This window comes from Elephantulus edwardii, unplaced genomic scaffold, assembly GCF_000299155.1.
Source record: "Elephantulus edwardii isolate Elephantulus edwardi_28Jun2011 unplaced genomic scaffold, EleEdw1.0 scaffold00646, whole genome shotgun sequence".
In the NCBI taxonomy this organism is placed as follows: Eukaryota; Metazoa; Chordata; class Mammalia; order Macroscelidea; family Macroscelididae; genus Elephantulus; species Elephantulus edwardii.
In genome coordinates this window covers 1-25,329 of record NW_006400396.1, presented here as the reverse complement: position 1 = coordinate 25,329, position 25,329 = coordinate 1, and the positions used below count along the sequence as shown (strand labels likewise).

The 25,329-nt window shown below is 41.3% G+C and overlaps 1 protein-coding gene across 1 annotated transcript in view; it reads left to right on the top strand.

Moving 5' to 3' along the window:
- The window catches only part of POLR1B (polymerase (RNA) I polypeptide B, 128kDa), a 36,444-nt gene extending 17,608 nt beyond the window's left edge, over window positions 1–18,836 (top strand). Inside the window, exons 8-15 of the mRNA XM_006903403.1 lie at window positions 1,753–1,924; window positions 7,109–7,390; window positions 9,138–9,271; window positions 13,024–13,194; window positions 14,123–14,279; window positions 16,054–16,250; window positions 17,231–17,484; window positions 17,836–18,836. Coding sequence (XP_006903465.1) covers window positions 1,753–1,924; window positions 7,109–7,390; window positions 9,138–9,271; window positions 13,024–13,194; window positions 14,123–14,279; window positions 16,054–16,250; window positions 17,231–17,484; window positions 17,836–18,718 — 2,250 coding nt within the window. The 3' untranslated portion in view covers window positions 18,719–18,836. The remainder of the gene's footprint in view (window positions 1–1,752; window positions 1,925–7,108; window positions 7,391–9,137; window positions 9,272–13,023; window positions 13,195–14,122; window positions 14,280–16,053; window positions 16,251–17,230; window positions 17,485–17,835) is intronic.
- The last annotated feature ends 6,493 nt before the right edge of the window (window positions 18,837–25,329 follow it).

The window sequence follows — 25,329 nt, the reverse complement described above, 5'->3', positions numbered from 1 at the left end:
TGGATTGATTCGGTGACTGGGGTAATCGGGATGGGTGTGTCGGAGGCAGTGCAGTTGGCGCAGGATAGAGCAGGGTTTAGGGCTGTTGTGTATAGGGTCGCTATGAGTCGAAAGCGACTTGACAGCACATAACAACAACAACAACATTCCCCTATCCCTACATAATGGAGTTTTACCCACGTTTTATGGCTGTTTGAAGACATGGTAGTTTATTGAGAAGAATCTGGGCTTTCGAGTGTTTCCTGAATATGTATTCTGATAATTCACCTGTTTACCTTCTCTAAGCCTGAGTTTTCTTACTTAACAGTTGTGAGCCTTAAATACATAGATATGCACAGGACCATAGTGACTGGTTAATGCTAGGTCCTTACCTTAGTTTAGATACGAAGAGACAACCCACAGCCTCCCCTGGAGAGGATCTTCCAGCTTCTCGATTTGCGTTGCAGAATTTCCACCTGTGCCTCTACTCCTCACCTCTTCAGCCTTCTCTTGTCTTCTATTCGTTTTCCATTGTGTTTCTGTGTCTGACTCAGAAGAAATTCTTGATCTGGCCAGCTAGTGTTTCCTACACTTTGGGTGTAATTGAGACTGTAAATCTGCACCGTTGTTTCTGTTCTTATGAACACAGAGCTGTAACTTTGGTCTCCAAGGCATTTTGTTGATTCATGAGGTTGAAAATACTCTGCTTGATAAGAGTATTTAAATGAAAATCCTTTCCCAAGATCAAAGCAAGCAAGTTTTGATTCCTTCCGTCAGTGTGGGTAATCTAGAGCATTATTCTCAACTTGGGGCTGCTGCATCCCTTCTCCCATGGGGACATTTACCAACATCTAGAGACATTTTTGGTTGGTAGGCTCCACAATCAACACTCTTACTACCAGCAATCAGGAAATTAAAAGACAAATTACACTAGGAAAGTCTGCTACAGAGACCTCTCCAAAGTACTTTACAGCAATGATTTCAGTCTGCAGACTGAAGTGCGCCTGATCCATGCCATAGTCTTTGCAAATACTTGGTTTGCGTCAGAAAGCTGGACAATGACTAGGGATCATAGAAGGAGAATTGATGCCTTTGAACTGTGATGCTGGGGAAGAACATTGTATATACCATCATGGCTAAGAGATTATTTTAGTCCCAGAGAGGGTGAAACCAGGCTGCTTCTAGGAGGCAAGGATTCTGAAGCTTTGTCTGATCTACATTGGACATGATACAAGGCAGGACCAGTCCTTGGAGAGGGATATCATGCTTTGGGGCGGCAGGGGTGGGGGGGGGGAGGTAGAGGGAAAGCACAAGAGAGGAAGACTCTCAATGAGATGGATTAATTCAGTGACTGGGATAATGGGGGTAGGTGTATTGGAGACAAGATTGGTACAGGCTAGAGCAAGGTTTAGGGCTCTTATACATAGGGTCACTATGAATTGCAAGCAACACATAACAATGATAACAGCAAGAGCATGAGAATCCTACTGACATCTACTAGGTGTGCCACAGGACAGCCTCTTACAACCAAGAATTCTTCAGCCCAAAATCACTAGTGCCAACTTTGGAAAACCCTTTTCTAGGGGGACTCTTTTCTGTCATAAATATTCGACCTGTAGTTGAACTCTGAGTTGTTCTTCTTTAGGTTAATGATATAAATGCCTTCTGTGGGAAGTATTAAGTTTATACTAAATTAAGTAGGTTTGCTACCTATTGTACAGAAATTTATTGACAGTAAATACATTTCTACATTAATTTTGTGTCCTGTTTTAGGAAAAAATGGAAACGTGGTTAGTGTCTATTAAAATAGCAATAGACAAAAGGGCTCAGAAGACCAATGTGTCCTTAAACACTGAAAATTTGATGAGGATTTTTAATTTGGGAACAGATCTTACAAGACCATTTGAGTACCTTCTTGCTACTGGGAATTTACGTTCTAAAACAGGTGAGATAGACATCATTTTAGTGATACGGTTTTTTTGTTGGTTTTGACTTTCCTCCAAATGATTTGCTTTACATAGATTTCCTTGTTGCTAAGGGATAGGGTGTGGATGTGTGAAAATGAGGTGTGAGTGAAAGTTTGCATGGCAGATGGGTTTTGCATTCAGCCACTCTTAACATGTTTTGTTTTATAACCCATAATGTAATCATACTTTTCCCACTTCTTCCCCGTAAATCTCATTTCCATTAAACATTTGCTTCCTGCCCTCCAGGCTTTATCCTCATGCAAATTCTTTTGACCTTTGTTGTTGTTCAGTGCCATCAAGGTGTAGACACAAGATCTAAACACTTGTATAGCTTTCATCATTTCTCCAAGTTCATAGTTTCCAGAGGTAAGCTATTTCAAAAGTGGATGCCACTCCTGCTTCCTAGGAGCTTCATCAAACACTGTCCACAATAGGTAACCATTATCACATTTGACACATCAGTGTCACAATGTTTAGCATCACAGCGACCAGGAGTTGGACCTCTGTACAGCAAATTGACAGACCAGTGCTCTATCACTTAGAAGAATGACCAAAAACAATTAAAAACCAAGCCTGGGACTACAGGCCCTTAAGCCCAAATGCCTTTTTAAATAGGAGGTTCACACCCAGTGGTGAGTAAACATTCCACCTTAATCCTCTCCAGAACCAGAAAACAAACCTCTGTAGAATCCAGCTGTTCCAGATGACTTCCCAACCTGGATTTGATCCCCATACATGCATGGTTCAGAATTGGGAAGGGTGTACGTCAGGGATGTGTCCTGTCTCCATACCTTTTCAACCTGTATGCAGAGCAGATTATCCGAGAGGCGGGGCTCTATGAGGAGAGGCGTGGCGTTAGGATTGGTGGACAATCTGATCTATCAACAATCTGCGTTATGCAGATGACACAACCTTGCTCGCTGAAACTGAGGAGGACCTCATGCACTTACTGCAGAGGGTCAAGGACTGCAGCCTTCAATATGGACTGAGGCTTGATGTCAAGAAGACAAAAATTCTCACCGCTGGACCAATTGGTAGCATCAGGATGGATGGCGAAGAGATTGAGATTGTTCACAGCTTCAGTTTGCTCGGCTCCACGGTCAACACTCTTGGCACCAGCAGCCAGGAAATCAAAAAACGTATTGCGATGGGAAAGTCTGTGGTTAGGGATCTCTCCAAAATATTCAAGAGCAACAGTGTCTCTCTGGAGACTAAGGTCTGCCTGATACAGGCCATGGTTTTTGCAATCACTTGTTATGCATCAGAGAGTTGGACAATGACTAGGGAGGATAGAAGGAGAGTTGACGCCTTTGAGCTGTGGTGCTGGAGAAGAGTATTGAATGTACCATGGACTACAAAGAAAACAAACAGATTCATCATAGAGAGGATTAAACCAGGCTGCTCCTTGGATTCTGCAAGGATTCTGGGGCTTCGTCTGACATACTTTGGACATGTTGTAAGGAGAGGGACATCATGCTGGGTAGAGTAGAGGGACAGCGCAGGAGGGGAAGACCCTCTATGAGGTGGATTGATTCAGTGACTGGGGTGCTCGGGATGGGTGTGTCAGAGGCAATGAGATTGGCACAGGATAGAGCACGGTTTAGGGCTGTTGTACATAGGGTTGCTATGAGTCGCAAACGACTCAACGGCACGTAACAACAACAACATCTGGTTACCCAGTGCCTTTTTAAATAGGATGCTGAATAAAATCAGCTCACATGCTACAAAAGGTTATTCGAATTGAGCAGATGCCTCCCTGGTGTTATTATCACCTTATAAGCCTGTCTGTTGTTGTTTTGTGCTATCAAGTTGCTTGCGACTCATAGTGATCCTATGTCCAAGAGCCCTAAATCCTGCTCTGTCCTGTGCCAGCCTGTCTCTGACACATGTACTCCCATTACCCCAATCACTGAATCAATCCATCTCATTAAGGGTCTTCCTCTCCTGTGCTGTCCCTCCACCCTCCCAAACATGAGGATTGGACCCTCCTTGTAACATGCCCATAATATGTCAGATAAAGCTTCAGAATCTTTGCCTCAAGGAGCAGCCTGATTTCACCCTCTCCAGGACAAACTTGTTTGTTCTCCTAGCAGTCCATGGTATATTCAGTGTTCTCCAGCATCACAGTTCAACTCTTCAATTCTCCTTCTTTCATCCCTAGTCATTGTCTAGCTGTCTGATGCATAGCATGCAATTGCGAAGACTTACGGCCTGTATCAGGTGTACCTTAGTCTCCACCTGATATCTTTGTTCTTCAGTACTCTGGAGATTCGTCTCTTGATTTCCTGGCTCCTGGTACCAACAGTATTGATTGTGGAGCCAAGGAAACAAAAACTGTTAACAATCTCAATCTCTTTACTATCCATTATGATGCTGCCAAGTGGCCCAGTGGTGAGAATCTTTTGTTTTCTTGATGTTGAGCTTCAATCCATATTGAAAGCTGCTGTTCTTGACCTTCTGTAGCAAGCGCTTCAAGTCTTCCTCAGTTTCAGCAAGCAGGGTTGTGTCATCTGCATAATGCAGGTTATTGATGAATCTTCTTCCAATCCTGATGCCACATTCCTCATATGTACACCCAGCGTCCTGGATGATCTGTTCTGTATATAGATTGAAAAGGTATGGAGACAGAATACATCCCTGGAGGACACCCTTTCCAATTTTGAACCATAGAGTGTCTGTTGTAAGCCTAAAAGTTATCCTCACCTTGTAAGCCTAAAAGTTGAGCTACCTGTATAAGAGAGTTCTAGTAACATTTCGACTTCACTAAAGACAGATTTCATGTTGTTGTAAATTTTGATGAGTGTGTATTAGTCTGAATGGCTTTGAACAAAATGGCTATATAGTTTAAATTCAGTTCTACTGACAAAATATATTTCTTGTACCCTTTTTAGAGTGCTGAAAACAGCTTACATCCCTGATGAATGGTTACCTCGACATGTCATTTAAGTTGCTTGTTCTCTGTGTTTTCCTGTAAATAAACTGCATCAGAGTCACAGACATGTGATTTGAGGCCCAGAAGATGGCTTTGTGTGGATAGTACTAATAACAGAGTGTTTTAGGGCTAACGAATGCTTATAAATCTAGCCTTTTTGGATGGGTCCCATTTAATTGCTTGCTATTTTATTGCTCATTTATGTTCCCCCACAGAGATGGAGATAAAAAACTATTCAAAGCCAGGCTGTTCCTATTAGTTCACTAATACATTTGTAAAATACAGGTTTGTTGTTGTTGTTGTTGTTATTATATTATAATAAACTGTTTCCACTCATTGGTGTCAATAGAGTAAACAGTATAGTAAAACCCACCCTAATTTGTTGGACACTCTCAAATTGCTTGGTTTTCTTGGTTTGTGAGAAAAAAATGAGGTTGCTTTCAATCAAAAACATCATTTCTAGATCCATCATGAAATACAATGTGCGTGACAGTAAAATATTCATACACATACAAAGAAGTCAGTGAATACCACTATCATTCAAATATATGCACCTACAACTAGAACCAAAGAGGAAGAAATAGATTTCTACCAACTTCTACAGTCAGAAATCGATTGAACATGCAGTCAAGATGCATTGATAATAATGGGTGATTGGAATGCAAAAATTGGGAACAGGGAAGAAGGATCAGTAGCTGGAAAACGTGGACTTGGAGACAGAAATGAAGCTGGAGATAGAATAATAGAATTCTGCACATTCAGTGATTTATTCATTGCAAATACCTTTTATAAGAAACAAAAATGCATACACATGGATTTCACCTGATGGTATGTATAGGAATCAAATCGATTATATCTGTGAAAAGAATTGCTGGAGAAGCTCAATATCAGCTGTGAAAATCAGCCAGGTGCTGATTATGGGACAGACAGGTTCAAGCTGAAGTTGAAAAAAAATGAAATCCATAGGAACCAAAATTTGACCTTAAGTTTATCCACTTGAATTTCAAAACCATCTCAGAAACATGTTTGAGGCCTTGAACACCAATGAACAAAGACCAAATGAGCAGTAGGAGGTTATCAATATCGTCCATGAAGAATGCAAAGATCGTTACAAAGGCAGAAGAGGAAGAAAAGACGAAGAAGGATGTCAGATAAGACTGAATATTGAATTAGAGCCTGAGAAGCCAAAGCTAAAGGAAGAAAACAAAATTAAAGAGCTAAACAGAAAATGTCACAAGGGCAGCTTAGGATGACAAAGCAAGGTATTATAATGAAACGTACAAAGAGCTGGAGTCAGAAGATCGAAAGGGCCAAACTCACTCAGCATTTCTTAAGCTGAAGGAATTGGAAAAACAAATTCAAGCCATGAGTGGCAGTACTTAAGGATGCTTCGGGCAGAATGTTAAATGATCAAAGAAGCGTTAAAAGAAGATGGAAGGAGTATACAGTCATTGTACCAAAAGGAATTGGCTGATAGAATTTAAGGAAATAACATGAGCAAGAGCCTGTGGTGATGGAGGAAGTTCAAGCTGCTCTGAAAGAGTTAAAAACAAGACTCCAGGAGTTGACGGCATACCAAATGACATATTTCAGCAAACACACACTGCCCCAAAGTATGTCAGACAAAGCAAGCTTGCATTGGGAAAGCCAGCTGTCAGGGACCTCTCCAGTGTACTGAAGAATAACAGTGTCTGGCTGGAGACTAAGGTGTGTCTGATCCAGACCAGTCTTCGCAGTTGGGTGCTATGCATCAGCTGGACAACGACTAGGGATAGAAGGAGAATCGATGCCTTTTGAGCTGTGCTGCTGGAGAAGAGTGTTGAATATACCATGGACTGCTAGGAGAACAAACAGCTTTGTCCTGGAGAGGGTGAAATCGGGCTGCTCCTTGGAGGCAAGGATTCTGAAGCTTTGTCTGACATACTTTGGGTGTGTTGCAAGCAGGGGCCAGTCTTTGGAGAAGGATACCATTTTTGGGAGGGTGGAGGGATGGCGCAAGTGAAGACCCTCAATGAGATGGATAGAATCCGTGATTGGGGTAATGGGAGTAGGCGTGTCAGATGAGGCTGGCACAGGAAAGAACAGGTTTTAGAGCTCTTGAACATAGGGTCTCTATGAGTCACAATCAACTTAATGGCACATCACAACAGCAACCAGAGCCTTAAATAAAAGTTGACCATTTTTAATTTTTAAGTTTGGCCTAATTTTGATTGACTTTTGTTTTATCAAGGTCTGGGCTTCCTGCAAGACTCTGGTTTATGCGTTGTGGCTGACAAACTGAACTTTGTGCGCTATATTTCCCATTTCCGCTGTGTGCACCGAGGGGCTGAGTTTGCCAAGATGAGAACCACAACTGTGCGCAGGCTGCTGCCAGAGTCCTGGGGCTTCCTCTGCCCAGTGCACACGCCCGACGGGGAGCCCTGTGGTCTCATGAACCACTTAACTGCTGTGTGTGAGGTCGTCACGCAATTTGTGTATACGACATCTATTCCAGCTTTGCTCTGCAACTTGGGTATGTCATGTACACCTATTCAGTCATCATACTTGGTTGTGTATAGTTTTTGTTTGTTTTTTGTTTTTTTTCAAGCTCAAGAAGCTTTATTAAGGGTTCTCCCGAGTGGGATTCCTTGGTCTACAATAAGAGAAGCAGGCAGAGGGACAGACCAGGGGAATATTTCCGGTTGTGTATAGTTTTGACAGGTACAGACTGCCAAGGTATGCTGCTTTGCTTTTTGAGATTCAGCAAAAATTCCTGCAAGAATGCTCTGCAGGAGTAGAGCTGATTTACTGCTCTCTGCTGTTGAGATGCATTCTTTGGACATGAGGACAGGAGAGAGAAAATAAAGTGCTGATATTTTGCCCTCCACCCTCCCTTCTGTCTTGGTGTTAGAAGCATTGAAAATAGCATCCATTAGTACGGAAAGTGTAGGTGATATGTCACCTTTTGAGTCACTCTGCCTGCATCTTTTGAGTGGACCTTAGAATCTCTATGAAGAAAGAGTTGTAGATTGCCAGAAAATGGTAAAAGAAAATGGTCCCACGTACAGCCTCTGGTCCTGGGACTTGCAGCTGCCATCTCTACTTTGGCTGGGCTGCAGTTTGCCCTTTGGAGTTTGATCCTTGGTTTGAGTTCACCTTCGTATTTGAAGATGACACTTTTCCTTTGGTGTTCATGCTTTTCAGTCCCTGGGTTCACAAGTTCTGGACACAAGTATTCTGTGTCTTGGGCAGTCTGTGGGCAGGATCTCAGTGAAAATAATGTTTATATGGTAAAACTTTGCATACATAAGGATCAGTATTCTCAAATATCCAGAGGGGAAATTGAATCTACAGTGAGGAAATTTCCCTTAAAACTACTTTTGCTAATTAGAGTGGAGCCTCTCTGGAGGGGACCTTGAAGGAAGTAGTCGAGTGGGCCTTCCCTCCAAGTGTCTTTTCAGGGAGTGAGGTCTGTTCCTTTGTGGATATAACTTTCTAATATATTAATAAATCAGTTTTACCTTAAAAAAAAAGATTAAGAGGATGTAACCAAGTGCAATTTGTAGGTTCATCCTCCGCAAAGACAAGAATAATTTTGTTACTACCAGTGCTGAGAAACATTGAAGTCTAGGAGGGATAGAATGCAGAAAAGAAAATGAGAGTTGAAAAAAAATATCCCATTAATTGCTCTGGCACTAGGGAAGACAACGGACTAGAACATTCTAATTAAGTTCATAAGCCACCATGAAGTGTACTGCCATGGAGTTGAGTCCAGCTCGTAGCTCCCTTCCATTTGGGCGTGCAGTGTTGTCGGTTACTCCAGGAGGTGGCACGCCTTTCTCTCCTGAAGCAGCTGGCAGATTCAGTGCTGGCCTTTTGGCTGGCTGCACCACACCACTTGGAGCTTAGCTGACTTAATGCATGCTAGGGTGACAGTAAACATGGAGTGAAAAAATTGTGGCACTTGGTTATTCATGTTTCATGGACAAGAATTTTTTATTGTATTTTTTAGATAGTTTTATGTGGTTTCAGAACTCGAAATATAGACAGTGAAACATCTCCCTCCTAGCCCCGTCCTAGCTGCCCTCCTCATAGGCAGTCCTTATTACTGGCTTTGAGATATGTTTGCAACAGTGATTTAACCTCCGACAGGAAGCACAGAAAGCGTTTTGTTTTTGAGTCAAGGCCAATAAACTGATAACTGCGGTTGTTGGTCTCTTCTGGGGAATATTGAAAATGTTAGAAAAAATGTTTCAGTGCCTGTGCTCTGGCTTCCTTAGGAGTCACACCCGTTGATGGAGCCCCACATGCCCCATACAGTGACTGCTATCCTGTCCTGCTGGATGGCGTCATGGTTGGCTGGGTGGAGAAGGAGCTTGCGCCCACCATCGCAGATTCTCTCCGGCATTTTAAGGTAATTTGAAGTAACAGACTTGTTCTATCACTTTATCTTGGGCTTTAGTCTATGGGTAGCTGTGTGGTAACCCCAGGGCAGTATGGAATGGGCAGAAGATCATAAGCTGATTCTGAAAATTCCAATCTATTCCCTTTGGCGGCAGAGCCTGGCTTTGTTGTGGCCTCATTGGTTGGCTTCAGGGACAGACATTTAACCTGTGTGCCCTCAGGTAGTATCACTGTGGGGTTAAGTAGATCTAACTTTTTTAAATTGTTTTTTTTCTGTGTAAATGTGGCAGTCTGCCAAATGAAATAAACTTCAGTATATAAATTGTTATTCGGTTTCAATTAGGCCTTGACTTATAGCAAACCTATGCAAAACAGAACAAAATTCTGCTTGGTTCTGGAATCCTGTGGAGATGTTAAAATATGAGCATTCAAGTGATATTAAAGATATTCAAGGTGCTTTTATGAAAATATCTTTTTAAGAATATGGACCACTTCCTGCATAAACTGCCTTAATGTAGTTGTGTAAGTTGTTTCTTCATTATGAGATTTGAGACACCATATAAGGAGGCTTGTCCCATCACTTTGATGACTTGGTGACTTTACAGTAATGGTCGTCTCTTGTACACTTATAGGGAGCTCTGGTGGCCTTGTGATAAGAATTTGCACTGCCAACCCAAAGTTGCGCAGTTTGAAGCCACCAGCTCATTAGTGGAGAAAGATGGGCAGTCTCCTCCCTTACTTACAGCCTCTGTCAGCCTGCGGGAGGGTCAGCTGTGAGATGTTTCCAACTCATAAAGTACATAAAGAACAACACGTACAATTAGTGTGTTTGCCTTTGTAATAAATAACTAGTAGAGGGAGGTTTCAAAGGTGAAGTGAATGCTCTTCACATTTACTCCTCATCAAGTTGTCACCCACGGGTTGGCAAAGTCTTTGCTGGTGATTCTTTTACTGGTGATTCTTGCTGAATTAACTATTTAAGTTGTGATTAGCATTGACTTAATAGTTCAGCCCAGTAATTCTTCTGTAACTCCATCATTTGTTTATATACTAGTTGTTATTCTTTAATATAGAGCTTTCCTTTCTCTGTTTAATTCATTTATTTATATTTGTTTTGTTGTTGTTGTTATGTGCCGTCGAGTCGTTTGTGACACGTAGTGACCCCATGTACAACAGCCCTAAACCCTGCTCTATCCTGTGCCAGTCGCATTGCCTCTGACACACCCATACCGATTACCCCAGTCACTGAATCAATCCACCTCATAGAGGGTCTTCCCCTCCTGTGCTGTCCCTCTACTCTACCCAGCATGATGTCTCTCTCCTTACAACATGTCCAAAGTATGTCAGACGAAGCCCCAGAATCCTTGCAGAATCCAAGGAGCAGCCTGGTTTAATCCTCTCTATGATGAATCTGTTTGTTTTCTTGGCAGTCCATGGTACATTCAATACTCTTCTCCAGCACCACAGCTCAAAGGTGTCAATTCTCCTTCTATCCTCCCTAGTCATTGTCCAGCTCTCTGATGCATAACAAGTGATTGCAAAGACCATGGCCTGTATCAGGCGGACCTTCGTCTCCAGATTTATACATGCACACATAAGCATAGGTTGTTTGATTTTATAAGCATTATGTTGAGAGAATTTATTTTGATAATCAAATGTGACTAATGTGGACCCTTCTGGACTGGTAACTATGGATTGTTTTTGTTGTTGTATTTGGGATTTTCTTGCCACGTTGCCCCATTCACAGTACAAACCAAGCACAAGACCCTAGAGTGAGGTGAATATAGAGTATTTCACTCTGCCTTCACATTCTGTCCAGTCAGTGCAAGAATTTTCTTTGTTTTTTATGCCCATCATTCTTTTTTTTGAATTGGCTTTCATACAGTCATTCATAGGTGTGTGTTTTTATATGAATTACACTTGATCGGTGCCTTGGACCATCATTCTTTTAGTATAGCTTTGCCTTCTGGCACAGCAAGGTGGTTCTGGCTCATTTTGTGTGTTTGAGACTGCAAGGTTGGCACAGGGTAGAACAGTGATTAGGGCTCTTGTACATAGGCTTGCTGTGAGTCACAAGTGACTCGATGGCACATAACAACAACACAACAAGTAGCCTAGGCTATTCTTTGGAAAAGGCTATCATTCTTGGAAGGGTAAAGGGTCAATGAAAGATAGGAAGACCCCATCGAAATGGATTGACATAGTTACTACAGCAGCAGTGGGCTCAAGTGTGTCAGAGATGGTAAGAATGGTGCAGGACAGGACAAGGTTCAGGTCTGTTCATCGAGTCACTGTGAGTGGTGCTCGGCTTGATGACACCTAACAACAACAGTCCTACCCTTGATTTGCTTTACTGTGAAGTGTGTGCTGCTTAGAACTGGAGATCTGGGTCGCAGAACATTGCTACCAATACATCCTGCTTTGAAGCCATTTCAGCATGTATATATGCACCCATGTTACCAGAGTATTTTTCCTTTCCATATTTGTAACTCTCTTCTCCACCAGTGTCCATTTTCTTGCTTTTGTACTCAGGAAAGAATTATTTCAGAATTTGTAATTCATACCACTGGGGGGAAATTGGGAAATATATTTATAGGTACTGTTTTTCTGCTTACAAACTCTATCATTTGTAGAGAGTTAAGTACCATGTTTATAAGATTCCCAAGTTAATTTTTTTTTTACTGTTTCAATGTGATAATGTTATTTATATGTAGTTACATGCATTTGTTATATAGCCATTTGTAAGTTTTTCTCCCTTACCTTCTTTATTACTATTTGGAGTTGGTGAATTATAACTTGGTTCACAAAGGCATACTCATAGGTGTCACTCCCATGCCATCCTTTCTACCCTCACCACCACATATTGACCCCAGTCCTGCTCACCCCATGTGGGACTTTCTTATCTTTCAACCGTGTTTCTTTTTGCAAAAATAATCAAGAGATGCATAGTCATCAGTTTATTACACAAAACATAAATCTTTTGTATTTTTCTTTTTACATTTAACAATACTACATCTTGGAAATCATTCCCTATTCGTTCATAAACATCTTCCTCTTTTTCTTAGTATATAGGTCAGTGTTTTGTGGGGATGAGGTTGTTTGGCTTTTTGTTGTTGTTGTTTTGTATAGTCACAGAGTTGTACAACCATTGCTACCTTTTATTTCCAGAACATTTCATTATCCTATAACCATTTGCAGTAACTTCCCATTTACTCTTCCAGCTCGGCCCTGGTTGTCACTGACCTGCTTGTCATTTGTGTGGATTTGCCTATTCTGGGCATTTCAGTTGTGAAATGGCATCTCACTGTGGCTTTGATTTATGATTTCTTGATGATAAATGTCATTGAGTGTCTCTTCATGTGCTTATTTGCCATTGACATATCTTTTTTTGAGGAAGTATGTAATTAGGATAGTCTTTATTGTTGAGTTATAATAGTTGAACTTATTTTATATTTGGTTCAAATTGTTCCAGCTTTGGACACTGGGAAGTCTTTCATGTTGGTTCCTGTGTCTTTTAGGACATATCTCTGTTGTTTTAGTTTTTTGTGTACTTTCTGACTCTGGTTCCCAACTTATCTTGTGTTTTTCTTGCCTTAGTAATAGTTTCAAGCACTAAGTTTTGTCTTTGCATAATTAAGTTCATTTCTTAAACTCTTTTTCATATTTGACCTCCTTCCACAGTATTTTTGCCTTTATCTCATACAGCAGGGTGATGAGTGTAAAACCAACCACTTATTCTTTCTATCTTTTGGTTGAAAACAGGTGTTGAGAGAAAAAAGAATCCCTCCTTGGATGGAGGTGGCCCTTATCCCCATGACAGGAAAGCCCAGTCTGTACCCAGGACTGTTCCTCTTTACTACTCCTTGTAGACTAATCCGGCCCGTGCAGAACCTGGAATTAGGCAAAGAAGAACTAATTGGAACTATGGAGCAGGTATGATGGCTGGGTGGCCATGCTCATAGAGCACGCAACTTTCAGAGACTTTATCATTGTTGCTTCCCCCCCCCCCTTTTTTTTAATCTGAAACTTATTATTTAAAATCTTGAAATTGTGTTAAGAAAAAATTTTCACTTCAGAATTTCACATTTAAAGAATGTAGAGGTGTTCCAAGATTACAAGCTTAGAAATGTTAGCAAATTACATAACACAATTAAAACTACATAGCGCATTTGCTCTAAGAAACCGAAGTACAGCAGTGAGGTTAGGTGTGTCAGAGTCCATGAGACTGTCTCAGGACAGGGCACAGTTCAGAGCTGCTGTACGTAGGTAGTGTCTCCTGGAGTCACAGGCAACTCAACAGCACATAACAACAATAAACTCTTGCAAAAACGTTGACAAAATTGAATTAGTAAGAGCTGATAGATGTGAGACATGAGAAATAGATGGTAGATTTTAAGCCAGTGTGGCTTAGAAGAAAGTCAAAACTTACTTTCTGCCTTAGTAACCAGCATAGAGCGTACACCTGCTTTATCTCACTGACCCCAAGGAAGTTAAGGTCTCATGACCTCATTTCCTAGCTGACCAAGCCCCCAAGGGCCTTTCCGCCCAACTCTGCCTCCAGGGTGACATGGGCACACTCTGGCCTCACTGTCTTTGCCTACATCCTTCAAATTGCAAAATTCTGGGCTTTGTGCTACTTTTCCCTCTTCCTTGTCACATCTGCCAAGGTAGGCTTAGAATAAAGTATAAAATACATAAAACGAGTGGTAGTTCTGACTGGAAGTGTCCTGTGCTTCCTGTAGATCTCTTCACCACCCCTGACACTAAGGCTTTGAATATTGCACCTTGCAAAATAGCAAGAGTTCCTGTGTTAAGTCAGCCGTCTTGCGTCTTAGCTTTCTTCCTTCTGTTTCCTCTCCAGCTCTTCATGAATATTGCTATCTTTGAGGATGAGGTTCTGGCTGGAGTCACCACACACCAGGAACTCTTCCCCCACAGCCTGCTGAGTGTGATCGCTAATTTCATCCCCTTCTCTGATCACAACCAGAGTCCACGGAACATGTACCAGTGCCAGATGGGTAAGGCGGAGTCCAGCATGAGAGAAGAGTGCTGCTTGTAACTTAGTATTTTTTAAATTTCACATATATCAAAAATTTACAGTAATAATAGAGATGTCCCATAAACCCTTGAAACTTCATGTCACTCATTAACATTCTGTATCATCTGAGCCTCTTTTCTTTTTCCCCCATTTGTAAGTCAGTTGCAGACTTGATGTCTGTTTACTCCCAGATACTTTTTAAAGACAAGGGTGTTCATTTACTTTACCAATGTTTCCAAAACACTGTTTTATATAATACTCTTTTATAGTCAGTAATAAAACTTTGAGGGAGCTCTCATGGCCTGGTGGGAGAGGAGTTGCACTGCCGATTCAGACAAACGTTTCAAGTCTACCAGTGGCTCCAAGGAAGAAAGATGAACAGTCTCTCCTCATTTGATTTACAGCCTGTGGAAACCTGCTGGAGGGTCAGCTGCAAGTCTGTCCCAGTTCAATGGCCCATAACTGTTACCATTTGTCCCAAAAAAGATTTATAGCAAGCTTGGTGTTTTCCAGGGGGTGGTAAGGTGGTTTCTGTACAACACCCAGCCAGAGATTACAAAGATTATGTAATTGTCGTCCTCTAATGATTAATGTCTATTGTTCACCATTTTTATCTCTTCAGTTATATTTGAAAACTGTGTGTGTTCTTTACATCTACTTTTTATGCTTTTTCCTGCATTATATGTCCATGAATCAGGTCTGGAATAATTTGGGATATATTACGTACACTATATTTATGATCTCATACCATAAAGGTTGTGTTCATCCGCATAGTGTTATATATGACATAGCTTGTTACAGATGACACAACCTTGCTTGCAGAACATAAAAAGGACGTAAAGCACTTGCTACAGAAGATCAGAGACTACAACCTTCAAAGTAGATTGCATCTTCACATCAGCAAAGTACTCACCACATCGTCATGATAGATGGAGAAAAGATTAGAGTTGTCAGCTGTGTGTCTTATTTGAATCCACAGTCTAGACATCAAAAGATGTGTTGCCTTGAGAAAATCTTCCATCAGACACCTCTCCAGAGTGCTGAAAAGCAGTAATGTCAGTTTAAAGAATAAGGTGCACCTGATCCAAGCCATGGGGTTTTTTTGTTGTTGTTTTTTGGGTGTTTGGTTTTTTTATTTCACTTGTATCCGGTGCTTCTGAAAGTTATACCATGAATGAGGAAGACTGAAGAAAAATCAGTGCGACCTTCATGGTCTGGTGTTGGTGAAATGTACTGAATATCCCTTGAACTGTCAAAAGAACAAAGAAGTATGTCTTGGAGAAAGTACAACTAGGGTACTCCTGTTCACATTCTGTAGGCATACTGTCAGGCCAGTCCTTGGGAAAAGACACGTTGCTGGGAAAGGTGGTCACAAAAAGGAAGATCCTCAACAAGATAGGTTGACACAGTGAGTGTAACAACAGCCTCAAACTTATCAGAGATGGTGACTATGGTGCAGGACAGGGCAGTATTCAGATTGTTCATAGCATTGCTTCGTGGTACCTATCAACATAAGGTATTTTATTAAATTTGTGTTGCATTTCTTACACTCTCCATATTGTTTTAATCGTCTCATCATACTGATCATGCACGTAAGTCACTTGTCACAGCTGTATAGGATTGCCTAGTGTTTGTAACCACCACGATTTATTTATTCATTACTCTGTTGATGAATTTAGTTCAAATTTTATTACCTATACAATCGTAGAAGTTTCCTAGAAAATTGTACACATTTTTCTCCTTTCTCTCTGTAGGTAAACAGACTATGGGCTTTCCACTTCTTACTTATCAGGACCGATCAGACAATAAGCTGTATCGTCTTCAGACTCCACAGAGTCCTTTAGTGAGACCATCCATGTATGATTATTATGACATGGATAACTATCCAATCGGGACAAATGCCATCGTTGCTGTTATTTCTTACACCGGCTATGATATGGAAGATGCTATGGTAAGCCTGACCTAGAGATGGGACTCCATTCTATTTTTTTTTTAACTTATTAGATTATTAGAGTGGGAGTTTAAAAAGTATATTGGTTTATCTTGAATTCAGTCCCTCATACTTTTTTAGTCACATTAACTCCCGTACCCACAATGTCTGATCGTCCACTCTGTGTTTCTTTTCACTTTGCCCATCTTAAAACATGTCTTTTGTCTATTTATGTTTACTCTCCCCTCCTTTTCTGGTGGCTCTTTGGACATGTTGTGAGGAGAGACCGGTCCTTGGAGAAGGACATCATGCTTGGGAGGGTGGAGGGATAGTGCAGGAGAGGAAGGCCCTCTATGAGGTGGATTGATTCAGTGACTGGGATAAACGGGATGGGAGTGTCAGAGACAGAGCGATTGGCACAGGACAGAGCAGAGTTTAGGGCTGTTGTACATAGGGTCGCTAAGAGTCGCAAGCGACTCGACGGCACATAACAACAACAACAACATAAAGCATTCTTTTTTTTTTCTAACAGATTCCTTTTACTTTCCTAACTAATTCCCACAGTTTAGTGACTTTGGAAGATACTACACATTTATGATCCTACAGTTCTTCAGAAATATAAAGTGGATCTTGTTCTTAAAGCATTCTTATATGTACTTTCCAAAATATATTTGGGTTTTAATAGTATAAGTAGCATGAGGAGAGTTTAAAAATTGAATGTCCGTTATTCTGATCTAAGTTTGTTTTTGTTTTTTAAAAAATGTTACTATTTTGTGTGTGTGTACTGTCAAATCGGATTTGATTGGTACAGGAGGAGATTGCCCCACTGTTTCCAGCAGAGATCTGGTGGATTTGAATCGCCTACTTCTGGGAATGCAGTGCAGTTTCTTATCAGAGCTTCCTAATTCTGACCTAAGTTTTAATGTCATTGTACCCAACTTTATTTTGCAAAAGCTCCATATCACTGCAGGTTTTTCAATGAATGGTTCTTTGACTTTCAGATTGTGAATAAGGCCTCTTGGGAACGAGGCTTTGCCCATGGGAGTGTGTATAAGTCCGAGTTCATCGACCTCACTGAGAAAATCAAACAAGGCAATGATAGTCTGGTGTTTGGTGTCAGACCTGGTGACCCGCGGGTTTTGCAGAAGCTAGATGACGATGGGTTGCCCTTTGTGGGAGCACGATTGCAGTATGGAGACCCGTATTATGGCTACCTGAACCTGAACACTGGAGACAGCTATGTTGTGTACTATAAGTGAGTTCATGTCTTTTCAAATTGGACACTTAGATTTACTAGCCAAAATATTTGGTCATTAGAGCTCTTACTGAGAATTTTATTGTATAATAAAAAATGGTTTTAATCATAGATCCTCCCAATAGTTTTTCAGTTGACCATTCTATTAGTGAATAGAAGTAAGACCATTTTAAAAATAAACTACTAGGATGGGGCAGGGTTTAGAGCTAATGTAAGTAGGCTCTCTGTGAGTCACAGGCAACTAGATGGCATACAATAAGAAGTTATTTTTTAAAAAAAACAAACCAAAATCCAAAACTTAATGTAGAAGTTTAAACAAATAATTTTTATACGTTTATTTTTTTTCCTTAGGAGTAAAGAAAACTGTGTTGTGGATAACATCAAAGTTTGCAGTAATGACACAGGAAGTGGAAAATTCAAGTGTGTGTGCATCAGTATGCGGGTCCCTCGGAACCCAACCATCGGGGACAAGTTCGCCAGCCGCCACGGGCAGAAGGGCATTTTGAGCAGGCTATGGCCTATGGAGGACATGCCTTTCACTGAGAGCGGGATGGTCCCGGACATCTTGTTCAATCCTCACGGCTTCCCGTCCCGCATGACCATCGGCATGCTGATCGAGAGCATGGCCGGCAAGTCCGCGGCTCTGCATGGACTCTGCCACGATGCCACACCCTTCATCTTTTCTGAGCAGAACTCTGCTTTAGAATACTTTGGGGAATTGCTGAAGGCGGCTGGCTACAACTTCTACGGCACGGAGCGGTTGTACAGTGGCATCAGCGGGCTAGAGCTCGAAGCAGACATTTTCATTGGAGTGGTTTATTACCAACGCCTGCGACACATGGTCTCCGACAAGTTTCAAGTGAGAACAACAGGAGCCAGAGACAAAGTCACCAACCAGCCTATTGGGGGGAGAAACGTGCAGGGGGGCATCCGCTTTGGGGAGATGGAGCGAGATGCCCTTCTGGCCCATGGTACCTCTTTCCTGCTTCACGACCGCCTCTTCAACTGCTCTGACCGCTCTGTCGCGCACGTGTGTGTCCAGTGCGGCAGTCTCCTGTCCCCGCTGCTGGAGAAGCCGCCCCCTTCATGGTCCGCCCTCCGCAACAGGAAGTACAACTGTGTGCTCTGCCAGCGCAGCGACACCATCGACACTGTGTCGGTGCCTTACGTCTTCCGGTATTTTGTAGCCGAACTGGCCGCTATGAACATCAAAGTGAAACTGGATGTTGCTTAACTTGATGCCTTTTGGTTTAGGAGCTGTATTGGATAAAAAGAAAACATATATTTCATTTTGTGAAGATAGTGATATTTATGGTATTATTGAGGTTTTTGCCCAGGGATGTTGAAACTCTGTGTTAAGAGTTTTAATAATCGAGTCTCTCCTAACTACTAAAGCTCTCTGTCAGTATATTTTTCAGAGGAATCTCTGGGTGATGTGGTTAAGTGCCTGACAGGCTCAGAGGACACATGTGGCACTATGTCCCAAAGGTACACAGTGTTAACAGGCACCAATGTGGTCAGCAGGTCTTGTCCGCTGGTTCCCTTTGCCCTGCTGCAGCACTTTATCAGTACCACCTAGAGAAGTCAAACAAAAAGATAATGGAAGCTCTCTATGCAGTTTTATATTTTCTTAAAGTATAAAACATTAAGTATAAAACAGGTGAAGATAATTTTAATATTTTAATAGAATGGCACTGCAACATGTAATGAAAATGAAACATGTATTAAGCTACTTTACATGTACCCCCCAATAATCCAGTGTTTTTATACAGTCTGTTCTCTACTTGGATTTTTCATGATAACCTATGCTGAGCCTCCTATCAGTTGAAATTATTTTTTATATATAATATATAGTGTTATATATATATATATATATAGAATGCCTTTTAGTCCCCTCTTGGTTGTGTTACTTTTTAAAGCTCTGTTATTATAAAGTATGTGCTGTTATATACACTGATGTATATGGTTTTGTAATATACATGTACAAAAACAAGGTGCTTTCTGATGTTAAACATAGAAGTCTGGCATTAGGTGGTCTGTAATTAATTATGAATTAATAAGGATGACAGAAGAATCAATGCCTTTGAACTGTAGTGCTAGAGAAGGCTACTGAATATCCCATGGGCTACCAAAAACCCAACAAGGCTATCCTGGAGAAAGTGCAACCGGGGTGCTCCTTAGAGACAAGGATGATGAAACTTAATTTCATATACTTTGGATATGTTATCAGGAGGGGCCAGTCTTTGGAAAAAAAAAGCTGGGAAAGGTGGAAGGTCAGAGAAAGATGACCCTCAACAGGGTGGATTGACACTGTGAATAGCACTAGGGTCAAATCAGATCATAGGGATGGCACAGGAGGGCAAGATTCAGACATGTGTTCATAGAGCGGCTGTGAGTTGTTGCTGACTAGGTAGGACCAACAAGAACCTTTGATCAAAATGTCTAACAATGATAGCCAGGTGCCATCCAGTTCTGGCCAGAAGATGACACAGCAGTTCATGCAGGCAATCAGCCATACCTTCTATATGCTCTTCTGACCTCTCTTTGCCCTATTACACCAAACATGGAGACCAAATGCTGTGCCTTTGCTGCTTTTAAGACTTCAGGCACAGGGGGGAGGGAGGCAATTATTCAACGATGAAGTAATTTTTTTTAACGAGAACTGGGGAGGGATAGGGAGGAAAATGTTGTAACAATGAATGAATGGAAATCCAAATTCTTGCTAAGCTTTTGCTAAAATTTCAATAAATTTTTTAAAGACCTTGGGCATTGACTGCACAGTGAACTAGGTGATAGAAGCACTAAAAACATTAGGTCACAAAGGGATAAATGCTATATGGTGCCACTGTTGTAGAATGAGGCTGGCATTGGGGTGGGGGGTAAGACTGAGAAAAACTTGATGAAATATGTTTACGGCATTGAAGTCTATGGGGGAGAGAATAGTCTGAAAGTATTTTGGGGCATTATTTTTATCGTAGGAGTACGCAATGAGGGTTGCAGAGTGGATTATATTTGGGGGTAGGGCGTGGGGTTTGGGGAGGTGCAGGGGGATTGTGTACCAATGAGGGAGTTTTTCTTTTGCTTTTCAAGGAGAGGAGCAAACGGGGGGGGGGGGTGTTTGTGCGGGGAGAAGGGTGCAACAATGAATGAATGGAATTCCAAAATCTCTGTAGATGTTCATTGAAACGAAAAATAAACAAACTAAATTAATAAAAAAAAAATTGGGCCAAGGGGAGCTCTGGTGGCCTAGTGGCAAGGACCTGCAACTACAATCCCAGGGGCGCACGGTTCAAATCCACCAGATGCTCTGCTGGGGAAGGAGGGACAATTTCCTCCTGTACCAGTCAGATCTTATTTGATGGTACACTCACACAAAAAAATAAAAAAGCAAGAGTTCTTATAAAAAAAAACCATTAGGCCAATTAAGTGATGTCATGCAATGCTTTCCCTTTGTGATTTCACTCAGCATATCTTCAAACCCCATCCATACTATAACAGTTATAAGACTTTATCCTAAATGACAGTACTTTTCCATTATGTGTATGTACCACATTTTCTTTACCCCTTCATCTACTAGCAAGCATCTAGTTTGCTTCTGTCCTTTAGCCACTATAAATGGTGGTACAACGAAACTGGTACACAGTATCTTAAGTCTGCTTTTGAATTTTTTGAATGGAATTCCTGGGCCATACAGTACTTTTGAGATTGTTGATAACTTCGGTTTGCTTGGTGCCACAATCAACACTCTGGGCAACAGCAGTCAGGAAATAAAAGATGATTGCATTGGGAAAGTCTACCGTCAGGGACCTCTCTAGAGTACTGAAGAGCAACAGCGATGGCAGTCTGGAGACTAAAGTGCGCCTGATCCAGGCCATAGTCTTCACAATTGCTGTGCATCAGAGTTGTGGTGCTGGAGAAGAGTGTTGAACATACTGTGGACAGCTAGGATAACAAATAGTTTTTTATTCTGGAAAGGGTGAAACCAGGCTGCTCCCTGGATGCAAGGATTGAGGCTTTGTCTTACATGTTTGGGGCATGTGGCAGGAGGGACCAGTCCTTGGAGAGGGACACCATGCTTGCAAGGGTGGAGGGATAGCGCAGGAGAGGAAAATCCAGGATGAGATGGATTAACTGACTGGGGTAATGGCATTAGGTCTGTTGCAGATGAGATGATGAGATTGGTTTAGGAATAGGGCAGGTTTCAGAGCTAGTGTACATAAGGTCACTATGAGTTGCAGGTGACCTAATGGTACATAACAACATTGTAGTTTCATCCTTAGTGTTTTAGGAAATAATGCACTGTTTACCATTTTGCATTCGTATCAGTAGATTCCAAATTTCCCACATTTTGGTCATTTTTTTTTTATTATCTCGTTTTGCTTAACCTTGGTCATCATACTGTGTGTGAAATGGTGTCTCATTTGGTACTAATTTGCATCTGGTGGATAAAGCCGCTGAGAGTGTCTTTTGCTCATTTTCTGACAGGTTTGCTTTCATTCTGTTGAGATTTCATATTCACAAAGACCTCTAAGGCAAAAACCCATCAAAAAAGGAAAACAATTGTTTTCCACCAAAATAAGCAATTGAAAAAGGAACCCCATGAAAGGCAGGAAACTTCCAAAACCTGGTAAGCTCAAACAGTTTAAGTTCTGACTGACAGGTTTCACAAAATTTGTCACAAAAATGGTTTGCATGTAGTTTATTTGAGTCTTTTTGTCCTCATGGAAGACTGTCACAAAGCAAAAGATTGCCATTTGAGCAAGTTTTGCTTATATTTTCTGCACCTTATATTTTTGTTAAGTCTGAGAACTCTTCAACTAATGGATGCAAAGAGTTTCTCTGTTACTGCTGAAAGATTTTATAGTTTGGTATTTCACGCTTAAACCTCTGATCCACGTAGCTATTTTGGGTAAATTTTTTTATAAGATGTTTAGATTGAGGTTCAGATTTTTTTTTCTGTCTTAAATATCTAATTGCTCCAGCAGCAGTATGGTATTTGAAGACCAGAAGGGACTCTAGGAGCAGTCTAGGATGAGCTGTGTTGCTAACCCGAAGGTCACACCTCTCTGGTTTGCATCTACCAGTGACTGGGAGAAAGATGGGCATTCTCTTGAAAACTGCTTGGTCAGTTATGAGTTGGTTCCAACTGAGAGCTGATGAGATCCTCCATCGAAAAAGGCAAACCTATACAGGGTAGACTTATCTTTTTCATTTTCTCTTTTATTGGCTTACTAACCCTTCCTCTACATTTTCTTTTTTTCCAATAGGGTCTTTTAGAACTGACATCTCTGTAGACTTTCACACTTGACATTACTGTATTACTTCACATACAGATAAGAAACTTATAACAGTATGCATCATTTCCTCCTCACCTGGCTTTGTCTCTTTTCTTTTTTACATAAATGAGTTCCACAATATATTGTTAGTTTTACTTTAAGAAATTACCTTTGAAAGAGATAAATGACTCGATTGCGCTATTATTGGTGGTGGTTACTGGGAGCAGTGGTATGGTTCTCAACACCATGCACGGGATTTGGTGTGATTCCAACTCGTTTGTACCTTGTCTTGGAGGCTTGGATGGTGGACAAAGATTTCAGGTGGCACAGTGGTTGATGGTTTGAACTCACTAGCCACTCACTAGGAGACAAAATCTACCATGAAGATTACACTTGTGGGAGACTATGGGGCAATTGATGATGCTGAACTAATTTCAGTGGGGCTTATAGAATATAACTAGGAAGAAACGGCTGGCGACGTACTTGCAAAAACCAGCTAATGAAAACTAGACTCTTTTTTTACAGTCCAGCATGAACCCCAAACCTATCATGGGGTGATGTAGGTGCAGCCAGGGTGGGAAAGACAATCCTGGGCTCACACAGCTTGTTTCCTGAAACTTCCAGGGATCTCTGCACTTTTCTCTGCACCACTCTACTCCCCACTACTTTGCTTTGATGAGCCTCCCTGTCTCGGTCTCCCCAGGTCTGCATCTCTCATCATTGCAGAAGACCACTGTGCTGGCTTGGTTACACCTGTGAGGTGACCGGCAAAGTCCTGACATGAGTGAGAGGTCATCAGGAAGTCTCCCAAGTCCTTTCTCAAGTTCACTGTGCAGCATTGTTAACCAGGACCTAATATGTTGCCTCATCTTTTGTCCAGATTTTCAGTTTATATCAGTGTTCAGATCTTTTGTTTATAGGGTCATTATGAGTCATACTCAATCCAGTGGTACCTAACAACTAGGAGTTGAAGTCAGCCTCTTTTACTCCACCCAGCCCCCCAGAGGAGATACTGAATGCCCTCTGCAAACACCTAGCCTCCCACTCAAGGGGATGCCACGTCTGAGCTTTGGTCTTAAAGATTAAGCTTACCCATTGTTATGTTGACAACACTTAAGTATAAAGAAAAATATAGTCTCCAGAGATTGAACCTTTTTGAGGATGACTGGCCTAAACTAAATAAAAACCATAGAGAGACTAAGAAAGGGGCCTTTTTCACAGTGCCATGCTGTGAGAGGACCTCTGCCTTAGCCTTCCCTCTTTTTCTGAACTCATTTTCCAGGGTCCCTGCTTTCTTTCTGCGTCCGGTTTGCAACAATGGCTGAATGGAAAGAGCTAACCCAGCCTGCAAGGTTACTGGGTTTTATTTTTAATGTTTTGAAAATAATAATCTCACTGAATGAATTGCACAGCAGGTATACATAATTCAGCTATATACTTAAAGAATGGGTTATTTTGCACCACAAGGTAAAGGTAAAAAACCCAATTGCAAAATGGGCACAGGATTTGAACAGACACTTCGGCAAAGAAGACATTCAGACAGTGAACACACACAAGGAGAAATGTTCATAATCCCTACCTAGCTCTATGAGAGATGCAAATCAAAACAACTATATCATCTCACCCCAGTAGCAATAGCAAAACTCAAGAACAAACAACAAATGCTGTAGAGGTTGTGGAGAAACGAACCCTTATTCACTACTGGTGGGAGTGTAAAATGGTGCAACCACTATGGGAGGCAGTATGACACTTTCTCAAAAAGATGGAAATAGAAATACCATTTGACCCAGCAATTCCACTACTTGGAATATACCCCAAAGAGACTGTAACTGCCACCCAAGCAGATATATGCACACCCATGGTTATTGCTGTGTTCACAATAGCAAAGAGTTGGAAACAACCTAAGTGCCTATAACATGAATGGATAAGGAAGCTGTGATAGATTCTCACAATGGAATCCTATGCTGTAGTGATAATCAAGGAACTCATGAAATACACAAAATGGGTGACCCAGGAGGATATTATGCTGAGTGAAATATTTCAGTCACAAAAGGACAAATACTGTATGCCATTGTTGTAAAAAAAGACTGACATCAGGGTTGGGGGAAAACTAAGAAGGGATAAATAATGTACACTGCATGGAAACAGATGAGGGAAAGAACTGCTTAAAAGGAATATATGATTAGGTATTGGTTTGGTATTTTTTAAAATATTTTTTATTATTTATTTCAAAGGAAATTTACAGAGACTTTGGGTCTCCATTTATTCATTGTTGAACTTTTCTCCCCTCCCAACCCCTTCCCCCCCAGTGCACTCCCCTCTTGGAAAAGTAAAATAAAAATTCTTTGTTTTACAATCCCTTCCCCCAGGTCCACGCCACCATGTAGCCTTGGCTCTGGACTCCCATCATGACAAAAATACCTAATCACATATCCCTTTTAAACAGTTTTCTCCCTCATCTGTTTCAATGCAATATACATTACTGAACCCATCTTCTCAGTCTCCCCCCAACACCGATGCCAGTCCTGTTTTACAAGAGTGGCACCATGTAGTATTTGTCCTTTTTTTT